Source organism: Condylura cristata, unplaced genomic scaffold, assembly GCF_000260355.1.
Source record: "Condylura cristata isolate star-nosed mole 26May11 unplaced genomic scaffold, ConCri1.0 scaffold00002, whole genome shotgun sequence".
In the NCBI taxonomy this organism is placed as follows: Eukaryota; Metazoa; Chordata; class Mammalia; order Eulipotyphla; family Talpidae; genus Condylura; species Condylura cristata.
In genome coordinates, this window is record NW_004567103.1 from 40884607 (window position 1) to 40905678 (window position 21072).

At 38.2% G+C, this 21072-nt stretch overlaps 1 protein-coding gene across 2 annotated transcripts in view; it reads left to right on the forward strand.

Annotated features, from left to right (window-relative positions):
* Window positions 1-21072, forward strand: part of PDE11A (phosphodiesterase 11A) — a 304831-nt gene that overhangs the window by 25458 nt on the left and 258301 nt on the right. For both annotated transcript variants that reach the window (XM_004674489.2, XM_004674490.2), the window contains exon 2: window positions 1960-2118. In XM_004674489.2, coding sequence (XP_004674546.1) covers window positions 1960-2118 — 159 coding nt within the window. The remainder of the gene's footprint in view (window positions 1-1959; window positions 2119-21072) is intronic.

The following is a 21072-nucleotide window of genomic DNA, read 5'->3' on the forward strand; positions in this document are numbered from 1 at the left end:
AACTAGGGTACAGGCCAGAGATGTGGAGGGTGAGAGGATTCACCAGAGACAGAGTGAGGAGCAGAACAGGCAGATCAACGAAGTACACTGCTGAGAGGAGCAGTGGGCAGGTCAGGTCTGCCACGCCGTGTGGATCTCCTCTGGGCAGGCGGGGATCAAACTCATGCTGAAGTGGCTTAAGCTTCTTAGTGCTGTGCTTTAACCCGCTGCACCACCAGGGAGGGCCCGAATTTGCAGTTTTAAACCTGGCTACTAGGTGCCCCTTCATCCATCTTTACCCACTTTTCCTGTCTCTGCCCTTGAGCTCCTTCTTCATCTTGTTCAGTTCTTCATATTCACCAGCGTTCTGTTATTTCTGGGCTTTCAATATCTTTCCCTTTTCTGGGACACCAATCCTTTGGGCATCAACTTAAACATTTCACTTTCCTTGGGATTTTTTTTTCTAACCTTCAGCTATTGTAGATTGCTGCTCACATTATATTGTTATATTACTGTGCCTAATTTATAAATTAAGGTATACGTATGTATAACACACACGTATACACACAATATATGCATATGTATATAGACACATATGTATATATATGTATATGTGTGTGTGTATACATAGGGCTTGGTGCTCTCCTGGTCTCAGGTATCCTGCTATGGGGATCTTGAGGCATCTCTTCTGTAGATAATGGGGGGAATGCGCTATAGTGTGCTGTCAGAAGATCGTAATTGGCTCATCTTCCTATTGTCCATTATTCAAATGTTTTCAATTTTTTTCTTTTCATGATTGATGTTGCAGTGAACATTTTTGTATCTCCTGTTCATATGTAGTGTAATAAGTGTCTTTAATTGTAATACGGTATTTTAAAAAAGCACTGTTGCTCAAAAAAAAAATATTCGGGTACACCTGTAATATGCCAGTATGAAGTCATAAACAAAAGACAAAATTTCTGCCGTCTTTGATTTTCTATACTAAATCTTGGTTACTAAAGTAATTTAACAGGATGATTTCAGAGAATGGTATGTACTGGGTAATGAATCATATCATCCTTCTGCTTTAAGATCTTCAGTGATCTCCCACTGCATTTAGGATTGTAGAACTTTCCCAAACCTGACCCTGCCCCCTCTCCTGTTCCTTTGATTCCCACTGCCTGTGCCACATTGACCCTGGGGATTTAGGAATTTACACTTTATCCTGTTTCAAGACTTTCACATGCAGTTTTCACTTTCTGGAAAGTTCTTCCTTCCATTCTTTGGCAAATTCTTACTCATAATACAAGTTTCAGCTTATTTGTCCTGTTCTTGGAGATTTGCCTTGATCCCCTCAAAATTCGTCCTCTCTATAACATCTTGCTCACAGCACTTTTATCTTTTCCTTAGCATTCCCACAGTCTATAATTACACATACATTCACATCTCATCGTATCATATCTCATCTGCCTCACCTGCTGAATTGCACGTTCTTTGAGGACTAGGATGATGCATCTTTGCTTCCTGTTGTTTCTCTTTGCCTCACAGCCTGAGACATAATGGTTCTTCAGTGAGGTTTTAAAGAATGAATACAAATTAGTGTTTTTCTGAAACACTATAGACGTATTTTGAGCTGGAGATTTGGTTTTGTTTAGATTTTGCATCCTTCTCTCCTCCAGGATTTTCACCTCCCTGACAAAGGTTTTTAGAGTGTCTTTCATGGAATTTTAGAGTGACTGGCCAGTTGCAGTGTTTGGTTTCTTTAAAAGTACTTGATATGTTGTAGTAGTCATACAATACAGTTTATAGTCTCTCCATTAATATGGTTAACAACTGTGGTGGTGATTTATTGTCACTTAGGTCTCTTTGGTGAATTCAATATGCAATCAAATCATTAAAAGTCAGTGGGGTGTATTTCCCAATGAGAGAGGATCCTACATAGAAATACACTTCTTGTTCCTTCTCCCTGACAACATACTGTCCTTTTTGTCTCATTTTTAGGATCGAAGGTTCAATGATGAAATCGACAAGCTGACTGGATACAAGACAAAATCACTACTGTGTATGCCGATTCGGAGCAGTGATGGTGAGATTATTGGTGTGGCCCAAGCGATAAATAAGATTCCTGAAGGTGCTCCATTTTCTGAAGATGATGAAAAAGTAAGATTTCATGCCTTTTGTGACTTGTATTTTCCTCAATGGTCCCTGATTGCTATTCTCCCTGGAATTGTGTGAATAGCTGTTGGATTAGCCCAATCATGGGTCAAAGAGCTTTTTTGATATACAGAATATAATGGGAGTTTTTTGATATTTCATAGTGTGGTATAACGGAAAATAATTACTTCATCTTTTTCTTTTAATGCTGCTTTTCATTGCAAGCCTCAGTAGTATTCTTCTTTATTCCCTGGTCTTTATTTCTTTATAAGTAAGCTTTTTAATTGAAGCTCATATTACCACACATTGCCCCGGGGAAGATAGAAGAGCCTGGAAGATTACAGTGCTTCAGAACTCAGCAGTTTTTCTTGTATTTTCATAATTGCTACAAAGAATTGTTTTCTCAGTTCTTATATAAAAATCACAATAAAATGAATGTTATTTAATGGTTAATTTCAAATGACTAATAAAAAGAACATTATTTTTGTCCCTGGAGAGCAGTTGACCTTGGTAGAAGTGATACTACTTTGCTGTGAAATTTTAAGTTCTTTCACCACTAGGTTATTAACCAGCTGGACTCTTGAAAGAGCTGGAATTCTAGCTTGGAAACCCTTACCTTCATATTGAATAGAATCTTGTGGAATATTTATAAAACTGTGGTTAATGTAAATCTCAAGTTAGTTTATTCAAGTTTGGTGAGTGCTATAATCCTACTTGATTAAAAAACTTTCCAATTTAACCTTCTGAATGTAAGGTTGCTATTTTACAGTTCTAATTATTAATGCATTAAATTAATGCAAATGTTCTAACATGAAAGGTCAGCATAAAATATGATATTAAGGAAACAAGATTGTTAAACCATCTTTTATTGAGGTTTTTTTCTATTGCAGAATTTGATCAGCTCAAATCTCAGAAAAGGTTTATAAGCTCTTAGAGCATGATGGTACTTTAGGCAATTTCTTACCAACTCACTAAACAATTGTGATGTGTGAGGCACTTGTGTAGGGGCCATAGGAAGCTCAAAGGTAAATCCCAAGTGTGTTATGCCATCTTGGAGCTGCACAAGGCAATAGACAAGATCAGCAACAAGCTGTTCTAGAACACTCTGTAAATACTTAGGAAAGGGAGGTTGGAGAATCAAAAGAGGATTCTCAGAAAGGTGGCGCTCGATCTGACTGCTAAAAAAGCATAGGGCCCTTCAGACAGAGCTGGGAGAGAAGGTGAAGACATTTATGAACATTTATTAAATATATATGTTCACTCGCTATGAAAGTATTTCTATGGAATGTACAGATAAAGCAAAATTTCACTTTTACATTTTGTATCATCGAGGACACAATCCTGGAAGAGTAAAGATTTATATAGAAGGATTTGCTTTGCCTTTGCAGACATTACAACTACATGCCTACACCCCCTGGTTTAGTTCTACGCAGGTGGGGGTATTGCTCTCCCTCTGCCTCCTTCATTTATTTATTTATTATTATTTTTAAAATTTATTTATTTGTACATAGAGAACTGGGGTACAGGCCAGAGGCTCAGGGGCAGTGAAAGGCTTCACAACAGAGACAGAGTGGGGAGCAGAACAGGCAGATCGACGAAGTACACTGCTGAGGGGAGCAGTGGGGCCGGTCAGGAGAGGTCTGCTGAGCCATGTGGTCACCTCCGGGGCAGGCGGGAATTGAATTCATGAGGCTTTAGCTTCTCAGTGCAGTGCTTTAACCCACTGCGCACCAGGGAGGGCCTGCCTCCATTTAAAGGGATTTGTAGGTGTAATTCTCATCTTTGACTCCAGTTTTTAGATTTATTTTCTAAATTTTTGCTGTAGAGTTATGAGCTAGGTCTTCGTGAGCTCTGACGGCCTTAGATGGCAGGCTGCACAGGAGTTCATCCTTGCTTTGAGCAGCATCAGAGTTAACTGATGAAAATGAGTCCTTGGAGCCGAGTTCCAGCTTAGCTAAGAATAAGCAGTCTGCTTTATCTAAGCTCTCGAATCTTTGACTGTTTCCTTATATGTCCACTCTACTATTCACCATTCTGTAACATGAGTGTTAGAAAAGATCATAAAGGCCCTCCCTGGTGGTGCAGCGGGTTAAAGCGCAGCACTAGGAAGCTAAAGCCACTTCAGCATGAGTTTGATCCCCAGCCCCAGGAGGTGACCGCATGGCTCGGCAGAGCTCTCCTGACCTGCTGGCTGTTCCCTTCAGCAGTGTATTTCGTCAATCTGCCTGTTTTGCTCCCCACTCTGTCTCTGGTGGATCCTCTCACTGCCTCTGCACCTCTGGCCTATACCCCAGTTCTGTATGCATAAATAAATCTTAAAAAAAAAAACCTTTTTAAAAAAAACATAAAAATACTTGGCAGTAAACAGTGGGGGGAGGTAAACAGTGGGGGGAGGGAAATGCACTGGACTATGATGATGGCGCATGGGTGATTTGGTGATGCAAACCCATGGGGATTACAACTGAGATGGAAAAATGCACAAAATGATGTAAAAATGAACATACTATTTATTTTAAAAATACTTGGCAGTATATAAGAAACTAAGCAAGCATAAAGCATACATTTTTTTATTTTTAAAATTATTTTATATTTTTGAAAAAATATAACACAGTAGTTACATTGATGGTGGCAGTAACAATATTGTTCTCCACCCCTTATATTTGAAAAAAAATTATTTCAGTTTTAGATTTCACTTTATTTTTTTTGGAAGTTAAAGTGGTTTACAACACTGTGTATGGTTCACAGGTATAAGATCATCTCTTCAGATGTATGTTATCATACCACACCAAGCACCATGGCACCCACAGTCCTCCATCATAGTCTATTTCCAAAGAATTTTTTAATGTTCTTTTATATTTGTTACTTGTCCCCTGCAACTTTATCTTAGATTCAACCTCATTTGAGTATTTCTTTATTCCAGATGTTACATTTTTCTCCTGTAGTCCCTGTATCATTTTACTTTTCAGCATCTACAATTCTCTCATCTGATTTATAAGCCCTGCTGTAGTCTTAATTCTTGGGAAGATGCCTTACCTGTTAGAGCAGGTAGATTGTGTTTATGCAGGTGGTACTGGATGAAGAGTATTTTATTGTAACTTCTATATTTGGTTACTGTTCTTTCCTTCAAGGATTCTGTATATTATAAACCAAACAGAAGTGTTGAAGAAGAAGGCAGAAAACAAGATCTAGAAATGCTTAATGGGAAAGAACAAGATTTAGATACTTCTTCCATAGGCTTATAGAGAGTCTACCTGATTTGAAACCTCGCCTCTGCCATGGCCTGTGTAAATGCAGGCCAATGTTCTTAGGCTTCTCTGTGCTCTGATTTCTTAGAAGAGACATGATACCAGTACTCATCTCACAAAGCTATAGGAGGACTTTCACCAGTCAAATGGGGGGGAGGGAAGGGAGTGGTATACTTCCTTATACATTCAAAATTCTCTTGGCTATTATTCATACACATGCTGTTTTATGAGATTATGCTTCTATAGATTTGTATTTGACAGTTTAACATAATTCTTTCTTACATAGCTGTCAAGTATTGTCTTTTTTAGGAATTACAAGGCTTTCTTCATTTTCTTTTTCTACATAGCCTGGTTTGCTTAACCATTGACCTATTACTAGAAATTCGGTATCCTCCTTTTTGTTATTACAGATAGCCCCTGCATGAACATCCAGGACAAATTGCTTTTTATTTTTGTGCTGTTTCCTTCATGTATATTCCAAAGACTAAAATTACTGAATCAAAGGACAAGGAAGTTTTATAACTCTCATTCTGAGTCATCAGATAGCTTTTGGAATTATTGAGCCCCATAGTTATGCCTCTTTTCCCAGAACTGCCAACTTTGTTTATTTCACATTTAAAACTCAAAATAATTTTCCTTAATCTGCCAGACAGACTTCAGAAATCTTCTCCCACAGTCACTAGAATAAACTCCTAGTTTTGCCTACAAGTAAGGAAATGAGGAAGGGAAATGGGAAACCAGTGGTCAGAATTAGGTTAGGGCCTCTGAAACGGATCCCTCAAATCAAATTCAGGTCTTTGCTTGCTGAGCAACCTTGAGCAGGTTGCTCACTCCTTTTTAGTCAAAGAACCTCTGTAATAGAGTTATTTCAGGAGTAATATGAAGTGCTTAGGATAGCATTTATTATCAGTAGATGAGCTTCATGAAATCTCACCATCTAGTGCAAAGCTAAAATAAAATATTTTCAACCTTTGTTATTTTATTCTATAAATATAATTGTCATTGTTCATATGGGTGATACATTTATTAGTTTTAGCAAAACATTCCTTTTTTGACATCTTGTAATGTCAGCTTCTGGAGATTATTAACTGTGTTATGTATGGTCTAATTTTAAAATATTTTATAATATGAAAATCAGTAAATTACTTATCAAGGTAAATAAAAAATGGAGTATACTAATTTCTGGGCTATTTATTTATATAACATCATAATGCATAGGATCATATTTTTCTTTTTAAGATTTATTTATTTATGCATACAGAATTGGGGTATAAGCCAGAGGTGCGAGGGCAGTGAGAGGATTCACCAGAGACAGAGTGGGGAGCAGAACAGGCAGATTGATACATGGCTGAGGGGAGCAGCAGGCAGTCAGGAGAGGTCTGCTGAGCCATGTGGATCACTGCACCGAAGCAGCTAAAGCTAGCTTGTAGTGCTGCATCCTAACCCATTGCGCCACTAGGGAGGGCCCCAGGGGATCATATTTTTCTTGAAAATTCTGTTCTTATGTTTCAGTGGCTGCACTATATCACATAATAGTTGATGGAAGTGTCTAGGAAGATCACCAAGTCCATTTCCCTCTAACCCTGCCCTTATCAAATGAAACAATCTTTATGTGGTTGAAAACACCCCTTTCAATGACTAAAAATCATCATGCTCTTTAAAGTTCTTACATAATTTGCAATACTTTTTATCAACTGTGGTTAGAGTTTTGTGTGAAATATATCGTCTACCATATGCACATATTAAGTTGCATTCTGACAAGTTACTCATTTGGTAACTCACATTGGAAGAGTATACAAATGCAGACAATACAGAAGGAATGATTGGAGTCCTGGTTCATTTGCGTTTCCAGCAAATGTTCCTGTTTTTCAGTGATGTATATAAGCTAGCTGATTTAGATGGTGTGATGAGACTCCTTGCTTCCAATTAATTCATCACTTCATTTTTCCTGGGTGAGTAAAAGGAGGTGTTATTTTGCAGAATAAAAAAAAATTGATAACAAGATGGGCACAAACATTTGTTATCTATCAAGATTTATGGGCACACCAGAATGAAATTTGGGATATGGACGTGGGCACAGACTCTTCTCTGTTCTTCCCAGGTTGCCTGTACTTCAGCCTCCAAAGTGCCATTTCTTATTGTGGTGTTGCACAAAGATCATTTTATTGCAGTAACTTTTCTTTTTTAAAGTTTTATTTATTTATGTATACAGAACTGGGATATAGGCCAGAGGTGCAGGGCCAGTGAGAGGATTCACCAGAGCCAGAGTGGGGAGCAGAACAGGCAGATCAATGAAGTACACTGCAGAGGGGAGCTGCGGGCCGGTCAGGAGAGGTCTGCCGCGCCATGTGGTCACCACAGGGGCCGGGGGTCAAACTCTCACTGAACAGGCTGCAGCCCGCTTAGCAGCACTGTTGCTCCACCAAGGAGGCCCCTGTTCAGTTACTTTTCAACGCCTCACTTGTAAGCTGTTATGGCTTGAGTTTCTCTTTGGCTAATCTCTATGGGGATTCTTTAGCCTGTGGTCAACTCTCTTCAGCTCATAAATTGGCGTGTTCAGCCTCCCTGCTGCTCTACTTCATGCCAACATGTTCAGATGCCCCGCAGAGCTGGGTGGCAGCCAGCTAAGCTTGGCTGCTGTGGGACTGGCCATGTTCCAGGAACTTATCATCAGTGATGCTGCCCTGCAATGGGTGCTGAGAATGGGGCGCCATGATGCCAGTGAATCGCTCAGAAGCTGCAGTTTTGTTATTCCAACAGGCCTGGGACTCACAGCCAGATAATTGGTGGGGGCTGGGGAGAGACATTTCATAAGATCTTGGCCTGACATTTTAAAGCTGTTTCTGATTGTGTAAAAGCTAATGAGTAGAATCTTGGTGTGGTGTCAAGAGTCTGCAAAAGATATGAAAGTTTGCTTTAGTGAGGAGAAAAAGATGTTGGTTACATCATGCTGACAGGGACAACAAGTTGGAAATCAATGCAGCTCACAGACAAGGAAATTGCATGGGATGTGACTGCCATAAGATTGATTTTCTTTTTTTGAAAGCCTTTAGACATGATTGCAAGTTCCAGTTGTACCGTATTAGTCAACCCCCAAACAACTAGTCCATTTAATAAAATAAGCTTAAATGGCAACACAATTGTGGTGGTTTCTTCTGTCATCTTAAGAAGTTTGTTTTTATACAGTTACTTTCCAAATGCTAATATTTTTAAAGATTTATATTGTTTATGCATTACAGAACTGGGGTACAGGCCAGAGGTGCAGGGGCGGTGACAGGATTCACCAGAGACAGTGGGGAGCAGAACAGGCTGACTGATGAAGGAGAGGTCTGCCGCACCATGTGGTCACCTCCAGGGAGGGGGATTGAACTCATGCTGAAGTGGCTTTAGCTTCTTAGTGCTGTGCTTTAACCCACTGCACCACCAGGGAGGGCCCAAATACTAATTTTTAAAAAATCTTTTTTAACATGAGTGTGATATTACAAAGTTTGTTTTTTGTTAATATTCTGTTGTCTTTGGGTACTTATATGCCTGATGAGATGTGAGTCAACTAATTTGTAAAAAGTGAGTTCTATTTGCCCATCTCATTTTTCTCCTTTTTGTACCCATATTCCAATTGAGTTAGATTTTTCAAACTGGTTCCAATAAAATAGGTGTTTAGCAGATTTTAAAGTCTTGGCAGATGATTGATGATTTCAAGTTATATTAGATGAATAAAGTTTGTTTAAATCCTGAAAAATTTTGGGTTGAGTCTCATTTAAATTATGCAGTCCTTTAAGAACTACCCTGAAAATATATAATCACTGGGAGACTATAGGAACTTTAGAGACCCCTTTGTTCATGTTTTATGGTTTTCTTGGATTAGATCTGATTGAGAGCTTCAATATTTATGATATAATGATTAGTAGCACACTACTAGCCCAAGCTGAGGTTAAACATCAGGCACATTTTTTTGCTATTCATGAATATTATGTGGACTTCTGGCGCTATTCCTGTCTCTTCCTTGTGCAGAGTCTAACTATGGGACTAGGTGGCAAGTCTGTCTGCCAGGGCCCAGCTTAGAGGTTAACCCTCAAGGAAATCTAGGCCCTGGGCCTCTGACGTAACCTCTCCTATACTTATTCCATTGTATATAAGAACTATTTGTTCATTCACTCTTTTTAAGTAAATGTGGAATTTTTTTTTTTGCAAGAAAGATTTTTTTTTTTGATTGAGGTAACATTGGTTTACAATGTTGAGTATGATTTAGAGCTACAGGATCTTCCCATTCAGGTGTTGTTACCACACCACACTCACTACCAGAACAATCATTGTCCATTGTGCTCCCTCCTCACTTTGTTTTCTGCTTCCTCTTGCCCTCTGGCAGCCTCAGCTCTCCAGTCAGACTTATAGGTTTGTTATTGATTTGATTTATTTGATTCTTTATTTTTTCATATTCGAAGTATAAGTGACACCATTAAGTATTTGTCTTTCTCCTCCTGACTTGTTTTGCTCAGCATATCATTGGGGAAGTACAAATCAAAAGCACAGCAGAATACCACCTCACACCTATTGAGGATGGTCCATGCCCAAAAGGCCAGAAACAAGTGTTGGCAAGGATGGGGGGGAAAAGAACCCCTTTGTGCTGTTAGAGGAAATGTAGATTGGTCTAGACCCTCTGGAAAAGTGTGGTAGTTTCTCAAAATGCTAAAAATAGAATCTACCATATGACAAAAATTCAAAATAATACATGCATCCCTATGTTCATTGCAGCACAATGTACAGTAGTACTATGGAAACAACTTAAGTGCCCAAAGGCAGATGATTAGATTAGGAAGATGTGGTATATATGCACACAGTGGAATACTACTTGGCTATAAAAAAGGATAAACACAGAGTAGTGGTACAGCTCTTCTAGAATTTTCTGGTTCCTACTGGAAGACCCCTATATCAATCAGATATCTCTTGGGTTATCATTTGTCTATTTAGTAGACACTACTAAGTCCTAAGGGCTGAGGTTAAAATGATGAGTAAGACATAAAAATTACTACCTTCTTAGAGTTTGCATTCTAATTGTTAATACAGACAATACACAAAGTAAATATGAATGTATATAACAATATTAAGGATGAGATATATAAGTTTTATTATTTAGGTAATTCAATAAATTTTTCTGTAGTTTTATTTATGAATGTGCTTAGTTAAATCAAGGGACTCACAATAAAATAGTGTCTTGTACTAGGTTTAATCCAAATGTCTCTAACAAATAGCTATTATAAATTGTGACAGTCTCTTGAACTGACTCTATTTCATTTTTCCTCTTAACTCCAGGTGTTCACATAAGGTGTGTGTACCTCTGGGCTGGTTTAAGCAGTAAACATGGAATTTGAGAAAGTGTTGTCTTTTTATTATGTTTCTCTCAAGTATCTTTGTACTGCATCTTTTTGGGGTATCCAACTGTAATTCCAGTATCAACTTACTGTCACCTGGACTGGGAAAGTTGAGAGAATAGTGAATTTACCCTGACAGAATCAGATCGGGAATCAGTAGTGCTGGACAGACAGGACCAGTGGGTGTCTGGGAGGAATGGAGCAGGGGCTCAGAAATGTTCTGATTTTTAATAACTGGCAAGACATGTAGTAGTCCTTTAGTCATGCTGCTTCCAAAAATGACAAAGGCATATCTTTGGTTTTTACAGATATTGGACTAGGGAGAATGATCTACAAATGCAGACTTGAAATAAATAAGCACTTGTTGGCAGGAAGAATTGGTATTAAAGAACTAGAACAGGGTGTTGTGGATTTCTGTTTACTGGAGATTTCAAATTCAGAGAGATAATGGTCTCCTTTGAATAAGTGTTTATTAAGTGTTGTCACCTGAATAAAACAACAAAGATTTCTTTTTTTTAATGCTGAAATACTTGAATTGGAAATTTGAAGACTTATGTCAAATACTTGTTTTACTAAAAGTGAAATTAAGAAGAGTTCCAAGTATATTTGGTTATTTTTGAATTGGTCACCTCTGTCTTTGTGGGTTTATTTTCTTTTCCCTCTATGACAAGATTATTTTCAAAATATAGAATTAATATGAGTTTATTATTGAAAATTTGTGAAGTACAAATAAAGAGAAACCATAAAATCATGTAAGATGCTAACCTTCAGAAACTGTACAATTAATACTCTTGGCATCTTTTTCTATATATGTTCCTATAACTAAAGACTTATTTCAAAATTTGCATCATGTATATTAGGTTGTTTTATCATTTTTTAAGCCATTCACATTTTATGTGTTTGCATTGTGTTCTATCATGTTTATTTCATCCTTCAACATTTAGGTTGCTCGTACAGTCATGTTACAAAAGAATTACATTTAATGAATTTCTTTATAAATAAACCGTGGACCAGAATTTAGGATAGTTGTTGAAATATTCACATCATAAAATTCACCATAACGTTTAAAATTCAGTACTTTTAAAATACATTTGTAGAGCTGTATAGTCAAGAGCATTTTCAACTTTAGAACATTTTTATCACCCCTCAAAATCTTTATACCCACTAGTAAGTACTTGCCATCTAACCCCAAGTCTTTTTCTTTAATACTCGCCTAAGTTTTTTTTTTTTTTTTAAGATTTATTTATGCATACAGAACTAGGGTATAAGCCAGAGGTGCAGGAGCAGGTGAGAGGAGTCACCAGGGACAGAGTGGGGAGCAGAACAGCAAATTGATGAAGTACACTGCTGAGGGGAGCAGCAGGCGAGATAGGAGAGGTCAGCTGGGCCGTGTGGATCAACCTCTGGGCGGGAGATTGAACTTGCACTGAAGTGGCTGTGGCTTGCTTGCAGTGCTTCATCCTAACCCATTGCACCAATAGGGAGTGCCCCCAAGTCTTTTAATCTTAGACAACCACCTGTTTACTTTTTGTCTCAATGGTTTGCCAGTTCACATACACGGACCATACAATATGTGGCTCTTTGTAACAGACTTCTTTCATTTAATGTAATGTTTTCAAGATTCACCCACTTTGCAGTATTTATCAGTACTACTCCTTTTCCTTTTATGGCTAGCTAATATTCCATTATATGGGTATAACACATTTTACTTATTCACTTATTAGCTAATGAATTTTTCCACTTTGTGAGCATTCTATGTACAAGCATGTCCAAATACTTGTGTGAATATATACTTTCATTTTTCTTTGGTATATAACTAGGAGTGGAGTTGTTGGGTTTTATGGTAACTTTTGAGAAACTACCAGACCATTGCTTGACCTTTTGAGAAACTACCAGACCATTTCTCAATGGTTTCCTGTTTTTTTATATTTCCATTAGCAATGTATGAGTGCTCTAATTTCTCCACTCCCTTGCCAGGGCTTGTCATTATGTATCCTTTTGATTATAGTCATCCAGAAGGTATAAAGTATTTATTTATGATTTTTGATTTGCCTTGTCCTGATGGGGTGTTGAGCATCTTTTTATGTTTACTAGTGAAATATTTTTTCTAATAAATTTCAACCATTTCTCTCCAGATATTTATATCATTTCATACTATCAAAAGCAGTATGTCAACTCAATGAACTTCTATCAATTTCAATGTTGTAAATTTTAAATATTTCATTCTTCTGGTTTATAATTTTACTTTCTATTCCTTGGTCCATAGTATCTCCTGGGTATATCATAATAGTTGCCAAGAAGTTTGGGAAATACATGGGTGTCGACTTCTTTCCTGTAATTTTGCTACTTGGTTTTAATAAAAACAGTTGTCAGACCAGATTCTGCTGTGTGTAAAAGGACATGTGTCTAGCATAGGCATTCCCACATTCATTGCAGCACAATTCACAATGACCAAGCTATGGAAACAAGCTACGTGCCCAAAGACAGAAGAGTGCATCAGAAAGATGTGGCATATACACACAATGGAATACTATACTATTCAGCTAGATAAAAAAATCCTAATCTCCCCATTTGTGACAACATGGATTAAACTAAAGGGAATGGTATTAAGTAAAAGTGTCAGAAGGAGAAAGACAAATATTAGATGTAGACTCCACTAATATGTGGGATATAGAGAAACAAAATGAAGTGTCAGATAAAACCAAACTAATAACAAACCCTAGAAATCTGACTGTCAAATCAAGGCCACCAGAAAGGGGAAGGCCTAGGGAAGGGCGATGAGTGGTGGGGAGGGAGAGCTATAGGCTATGATGGAGAGCTTTTAGGGCCTTGGTGGTGACTGCGGTGTGGAAATATACACTTGAGGGTGTGATCTTATACCTCTAAATCACATACAGTGCTATAGCCCAATGACACCTTAATTAAAAAGAAAAGAGAAAGAAAAAAGAAAAGAGAAATGTATTCAGGGTTGTTCCACTCAGAGAGGCAAAGCTGTGATTTCTGCCTGTCTCTTCACGACACTTGGGGATGCTTTGTAGATGGGTGTGATTTTTCTATTACACCATCTTCACTGCTGGGAATGATGAGCGTGTAAACTTCTGTACCTGAGGTCTATGTGATGGGTAAACATTATTTGAGATTCTACATATTGAATATATTTTGGGGGAGTATGTGACTTAGTAAAACATTATTTCTAGTTGACATTGCCTGGTGGCGTTTCAGACTTTAATAATTATCTGTAACCAAGTTTGGGCTTTATGTCTAAGAAAAATGAAAAAACTGACCACATGAATTACTAACAAGTACTTTACAATATTACTAAATTGAATTACTAAACATTACTAAATTAAGTTACTGAAAGATGAATTACTACAAAATGTGACTTTTACAATATGTCTCTAAAGTAATTTAATACTTTCCTTGCATTCCATTTTTGTGTTTATATTCACAAATAACAAAACAAACTTATTGTTTGTAATGAACTTTTTCCCTCTTGAGGATGAAAAGGTGAGGATTAGTCTGAGTGTAGTTTTCTTTTGTTTTGAAAAGTTTTGCTTCATGTTGGAATTTGCAAATAACATTCAGTTTCACTGAGCAATGAAGTGAGGTATTCCAATGTAAAGCTGCCCTGCAGCCTCCTTAGGGGGTTTTATCATGTTTAACAAAATTATGGGGATGCTGTTTGAATGAAGCTACATTATGTTCCTTGTTGGAAAATTTCAGATGTTGGAGAATATAGCGTACTTAGAATTTTCATTTTCAGTAATGTGTTGATTTAAAAAATATATACTTGGATATTTATTTTTTCCTTTTATTCGTTCCTATATTGCAGTTAGAAATGAAACCATTTCTTTTTGTCATTTTCCATTATTTCCTTTTATATCTCCCACATGCGCCTTGGATAATACCCTGGCTAGACATGATTATAGGTTATTTTCACTGGCAGATTCTGATTCCATTGCCAATCAACAACGTTAAGAAGCATTCCCCCCGCCCTACTTCATATTCTGCACACCCCATTTAGAAATGAGAAAAAGTCTCTGAGGTAGTCACTACTATATTATCAAAGCACGCAGCACCATCCCCCAGGGGTGGCCCTGCGCTGTCGTGAGAGCATGTTAAGAGGGGGAGAAAGTAATGAACAGTTTTGAAAAATGAGGTTATGTAAGTTAGAGCTGCCCAGAGATGCTCTGAAGGTCTATTAGCACAGTCCTTGAAACGGGGTTTAAATGAAACTAAAATGTAATATCAAAACTCTCCTACTGGAGAGAATTTAAAAACCATTCCTTACTAGCCATCAGAAGACGGGAAGGTGTTTTGTTCATCTGAAGTGTGTGCTTAGTATTTTGGAAGAATTGCTGTCTACAGCATATAGTAAGTGACTGGGAAATCAATACCTCTTTTTAAAGTTGCCGCCCAGTGTTTAATAGGACTGAGTAGTTATGTCCACCCTGGTACCTGGGAAGTCTTAGCTCCCATCTTTAGTGCTTGGTGACTTAGTCTGCTTTGTTTCTAAAAACCTACTGTTACCTGCTTTTATTTCTTAAAAAATTTTTTATTAATTTTCAATTTTATTTGTCATGAGTTCTTAGTGGTACTTGTGGTTGAATATAATTGAAAGTTACTCTAGACATTTTATTCAAATTTCTATTTCAGACCCAGAATGAGGCTCCATAATAAGTCTTCAATTATTTTACCCCATCATGAAGACAGAATCAGAGTCCTTAGATGAACCTTTCAATGACCATTGTTCTTTTTCAGTATTCGACCCTAAATTTATTTTAAAATTTCAATTTGGCATTTGACATAACTTTATGATTACAATAATGATGAGACATGATTGATGCTTTGCTGTTCTTATTTATCCTCTGAGATAGGGTGATAAGAGCTGTTTCTTTGAGACTGAAAGTAAATTTATTTTGGTCTAGATTCAGAATGTCCATTTCTTTAAGTTTTGGTCCTGAAGTTTTTGGCTTTTTGCCATGGGCAAGAATAATAATTCTGTTGTTATATACTTTATAAAGAACTGTCCAGTTAAAAACAACAAATCTACATGAATTATTGCAAATATCTTGGTCAGCAGCATGGTGTTTTTAAGTCAAAGAAAACTTGAAGTCAAACTGCTTCTTCCCTTCTTGTTTTCAAATTATTGCCATGGGGGAAATTATACACAGGTCAGCAGGTTAAGCAAGGGTTATTGTTGTCCTGCCAAGCATAGTGTAGTAAGTCAGTCCCCTTCTTCAAATTACATCTTCACAAGGGTCAGTATATAAAACACAGTTCTATTTGTACTGGAAGTACAAGGTCACAGCCATTCACCTGGAAGATGATCCTTCACAGTTATTCCCAGACAAATACTTTGGGAAAATACTCTTTGCCTTTCATGGTTCAATGATGTAAAATGTTTGTACTGTACTTACAGGCACTAAAGGCAGGGAGTTCTTCCAGCAGATAGGCCTGTTGAGTGTGGTGCCATATTTAGTCAACTGAAGATGGTCATACACCTGTTAGGTTTATTACATATACTGTCCTTATAATAACTTCACTCATTCTATTAACAATATTACATTTGGTGGAGACTTAAGTCTTCTTACATATTGATTATGGCATGATTATGGCAGGATTCCTACAGGATAGGTAAGACAGTTATTACATCTTTTTAATTATAGGTGACTTAACCGTGGTCTGCCTTCTCTAGGAGAAAGTTAACATGGGCCTCAGAGGTCAGTATTCTTTCTTTTCTATTCTTCTGTCTGGCCTTTTTTTTTGGTAAACTACACAGTGATTATTCCCACTCTCAGGAGTGGGAATAGGGTGTGTGGGAACGAGTAGGGTACCCATTGAGTTAATCATAAAAATGAAGCTGGATTGTACCAATCAGTAGGAAATGGAGGATCTTAACTATGAGACCACATGCTTCACACATTGGGCACAATGAGCTTGTTAAAGAGATAAAGTAGCATCAAAATCGTATAATCTCCATGGAAAATTGTTGCCATCTGTTCTGAATATATGAGAATCAGAGAGAGTGAGGATACCTCACTCTTACTCAGAAATCATTTTGTCAAAATTCTCATTGTACAGCTAAAACAAGTTTCAGAGATTTAAAATGAGTTGCTCCAGGTTGCATAATTTGAAAATGTCAAAGCTGGGAGTTGAACCTCTGTTTTGTAAATTCCTATTTTCCTGGGCCTTCCCTCCCCTAGGCAGACATAGCTACCTATGGGCCAGGTTGCACTGAGGTGCCCTTCAACTTTCTGGTTCTTTGGGGAAACACCACACAGGAAGAACTATTTTGTAGGTTAGGAAAACACTGGTTGAAGTGACCGTGGAAGCAATTAGTATGGTAGTGGTGCCACACAAGCCTCCCAAGTGCTTGTTACCCCACGAATGTTGGAGCCTACAATAAGTCTGCTTCCATGGGATAGAGGGTTTGTGGGTGACCGTATGTAATCCAGATACAGAAGTTGAGATTAGAAAGAAAATATTTCAAAAATGAACTTCTGTTCTCAGCCAACATTGGAGTGTAGAGCATATACTGCTGCCTTCTGTGGTCATCCCTGTCAGGCTAGGGGTCTGTCAAAAGCTGGGGTGGGATTCTAGGCAGGCATAATTCCGACTGTATTCACTGACATTTAGATGTATTATGTCAAACTGAGGAAACCTCAAACAGTAGCATGTAAGTCAGTAGCCTGCTTGGCTTAAGGATCTTCAAGAGTACTACAAATATTTAACTACCTGCTGATGATTTCTGGTCAAATTGTGAACGTAATGTATTGAAGAATACAATGAACCACTGAAACAAAATTAAAGAGCCATAAAAAAAATAGAAGTAGGGGCTCTCCTTGGTGGCGCAGTGGGTTAAAGCACAGCACTAAGAACTAAAGCCACTTCCATATGAGTTTGATCCCCAGACCAGGAGGGTCGCGCCCCTCAGCAGTGTACTTCATCAGTCAGCCTGTTCTACTCCCCACTCTGTCTCTGGTGAATCCTCTCACCGCCCCTGAACTTCTGGCCTGTACCCCAGTTCTGTATGATTAAATAAATAAAATCTTTAAAAATAAATAGAAATGGGTTTTGAGTAACTAAGAGCCAGATATTCATAGGAGGCAAATAACATGAGTGGCACACACACACACACAAAGTCCCCCATGACTCCTACCTATGCAGAGCATTTTGATTAAGGTGTTTTCATGCAAGTATTTTGACAGAATTAAAGTCAGCAGATGCCCTGAATCTTGTTACACACATCCTTACTCTTTATTTTACTTATTTTCATACTTTGCAACTTTGAAAACTTTGCAACTTTGGGGTTATAATATTTTTTTATTTCTGGGATGAATCCTGTTTGGTAATGTATTAGTGCTTTGAGATATTGCTAGGCTCAGCACTAGAAATTCAGTTAGCCATAGAGATGGTTCTTTTTGTGTTGCTTTAAACTCTACTATCTTTATTAACATTATTTTAGAATTAGGTAAAAAGCAGTAAACTGTTGTTCAATCTGTTGTAATGAGGATACCTTCAAGGGGTTATCAGGTACTCCCCCAATAGCATTATTATAAATGAGCTTACTATAACTGTAATTTAGGAGAGTTAGAAATTGAATTAAAGTCTCTTGTACAGTCTGAAGCTGAGAGTAAGGTCTTATTATGGCCTAGCATCTTTCCTGCCCCTCCTAGCATTTAGTTAAAAAGGAAAGTTAGAGGTAGACGATTCTGTTTTTTGCTTTAGATAGATATTTTGCAGCATTTAGAACCTCTTAGGAATCTACAAGAGTCCTATCTTGACTAGACAAGAAGACGTTGTCTGATGATAGTCTCTGTAGTTTGATTTATGGAAACAGTACATATATTTCCACTTCCAAATATTAAACCATACTATATTTTAAAAATGTTTTAAACTATCCCCCCAGGAACTTGTAACTCTAAAGTAGAGGAAAGAATGTTGGTTTTGCTTATTATTGGCATGTTTTCTTTTTTAAAGCTCAAACTATTGCAGTATGTCCATTTCAGGTCAAATCTAAATGTCACACATAAAATCACTTTCTCCCTCCCTTCCATCCTTCCTGCCCACCCAGGTCTCCTCATTCTCCTCCCTGCCTTTCCATGCAGCTTCTTAAAGGATTTCAGAGTTAGTGGATTATTGGGATAAGAATAAATTTAGGGCCCTCCCTGGTGGCGCAGCGGGTGAAAGCACAGCACTGAGAAGCTAAAGCCGCTCCCGCATGAGTTCGATTCCCGCCTGCCCCGGAGGTGACCACATGGCGTGGCAGACCTCTCCTGACCCGCCCGCTGCTCCCCTCAGCAGTGTACTTCATCGATCTGCCTGTTCTGTTCCCCTCTCTGTCTCTGGTGAAGCCTCTCGCCGCCCCTGAGCCTCTGGCCTGTACCCCAGTTCTGTATGCACAAATAAATAAATCTTTAAAAAAAAAAAAATAAATTTAGTTTCCAGATGAAGTAGTGAGCTGGAAATCTCCAAAGGTTTTTTGTTTTGTTTGTTTTTTGCAATACGGCTTTTGGGAAATATAAGATTCTTGAGCACCTGGGATATGATGGTAATCGCTGGCTACATTCAATTTTGGCCACAATGTTCCCAGTCTAGATCCACCTGTTCATTCTAACATGGGATAGGACTGGAGAATTCTAGCGGACTCCTAGTATATTATATAGATGCTCCTAAACCTCAGGCCAAATGAATTTAGGATGAAAACAGTAAATTACTGAGAAGGCACAGAAGGAATACTAGTATTCAGGGAGACAAAACAGGCTGTGACCTGCCAATCAGGACAGTTGTTCTCTTTAAAAGTGAGGACATTTATCAACAATAACAAAGAACCTTGCCAGTGCATAAGTATAGCTATCATGATTTTGGGCCCCATGATCAGTTGGTGAATTCTTTCTCCATTGTGTAAATGGCATAAATCACTAGTTTGTGCATAAGGGAATTCAGAGAAAAATATGTCCTATTTTGCAGAGGAAATGAGCCTTCATTTCCTTTATTATTTGTAGCTCACCTCAGGGTGTGATAGGAAGGTTTAGCCCTGGGCAGAGTATTCCTCTGAACTGCATTCTGTGCTATGGCTAATAGCTTTTCCTTATAACCACATCAAGAATTGATACTGTTTTAGGAAACAGCATTGCACATCTCCAGAGGATTGCTTATCTCTCTTGAACCAGTTGTCATTCTTATATATTTTCTGACGTCATACAGGCACAAAGACTGTTGATCGTTTTAGACTTTATGCTATGGAAAGCAACTGAATCAGACTCAGACTTACCATCAAGTTCAGTATGTTTTCCGGGGCATTTTGAATGTAGGCAGGCAAGCCTATTTGCCATGCTCTCTGAGAAATCATACTGAAATTTTGCATTTTATATATAGAAAACATACAAACATTGGCACATCTGGAAAATTAGTTAGCTGTGAGCAAGCAGAATAAGGGGCTACAGAGGGCCTTGACAAGGGTTTAGAAACTCTAATTTCAACATACAGCACTTGTAGGAACAGGCTGGTTATGACTGCTCTCAGGAACCTCTGCTGAGCAGTTCTTTAGACTGAGCATTAATTCTTATCTTAATCTCAGAGCCACAGGCAATGAGAAGATGGGCTTCCACCTGAGAACAGACCTGCACATGAACAAGTCAGACTCCATGGCAGGACTGGCTGTTTTTAGGGTAGCTCCTGCCTTCCTGAACACAATGTCTATGATTTAAAGAAGCAAGTACACATACTTGGGCATTGCTCTAGCTCTTCACGTAGCATTTCATAAAACTACTTAGCTAAATATTCTTGCTTCTGCACTGTACCAGTCTCAACATTTTAAAGAACATCAATCCTCTTATTTTATAAAAGAGGAAACTGAGGCAGATAGATGAACTGATGTTCCAGTGAGACACAAATGGTTGGTGGCAGAATTTGGATTAAGCTCAACATTTCTTTTTATTAATTTTACAGTTATTTACTTATTTATTTCATATATTTTTTATATTATTCTTCATTTTCATACAATGTTTGCTTTATCACCTCGTGTATGGTCCCCAAGAAATTCCCACCACCAACTCACCCATGTACCATTACCATGGTCCTTAGATCCAATTCCTCCTCCCCCCTTAAGAATGTCTCTGGTTGGCCCTCCCTGGTGGCGCAGCAGGTTAAAGCACAGCACTGAGAATCTAAAGCCGCTTCCTCATGAGTTCGATTCCCGCCTGCCCCAGAGGTGACCACATGGCGCGGCAGACCTCTCGTGGCCCACCTGCTGCTCCCCTCAGCAGTGTACTTCGTCCATCTGCCTGTTCTGCTCCCCACTCTGTCTCTGGTGAAGCCTCTCGCTGCCCCTGAGCCTCTGG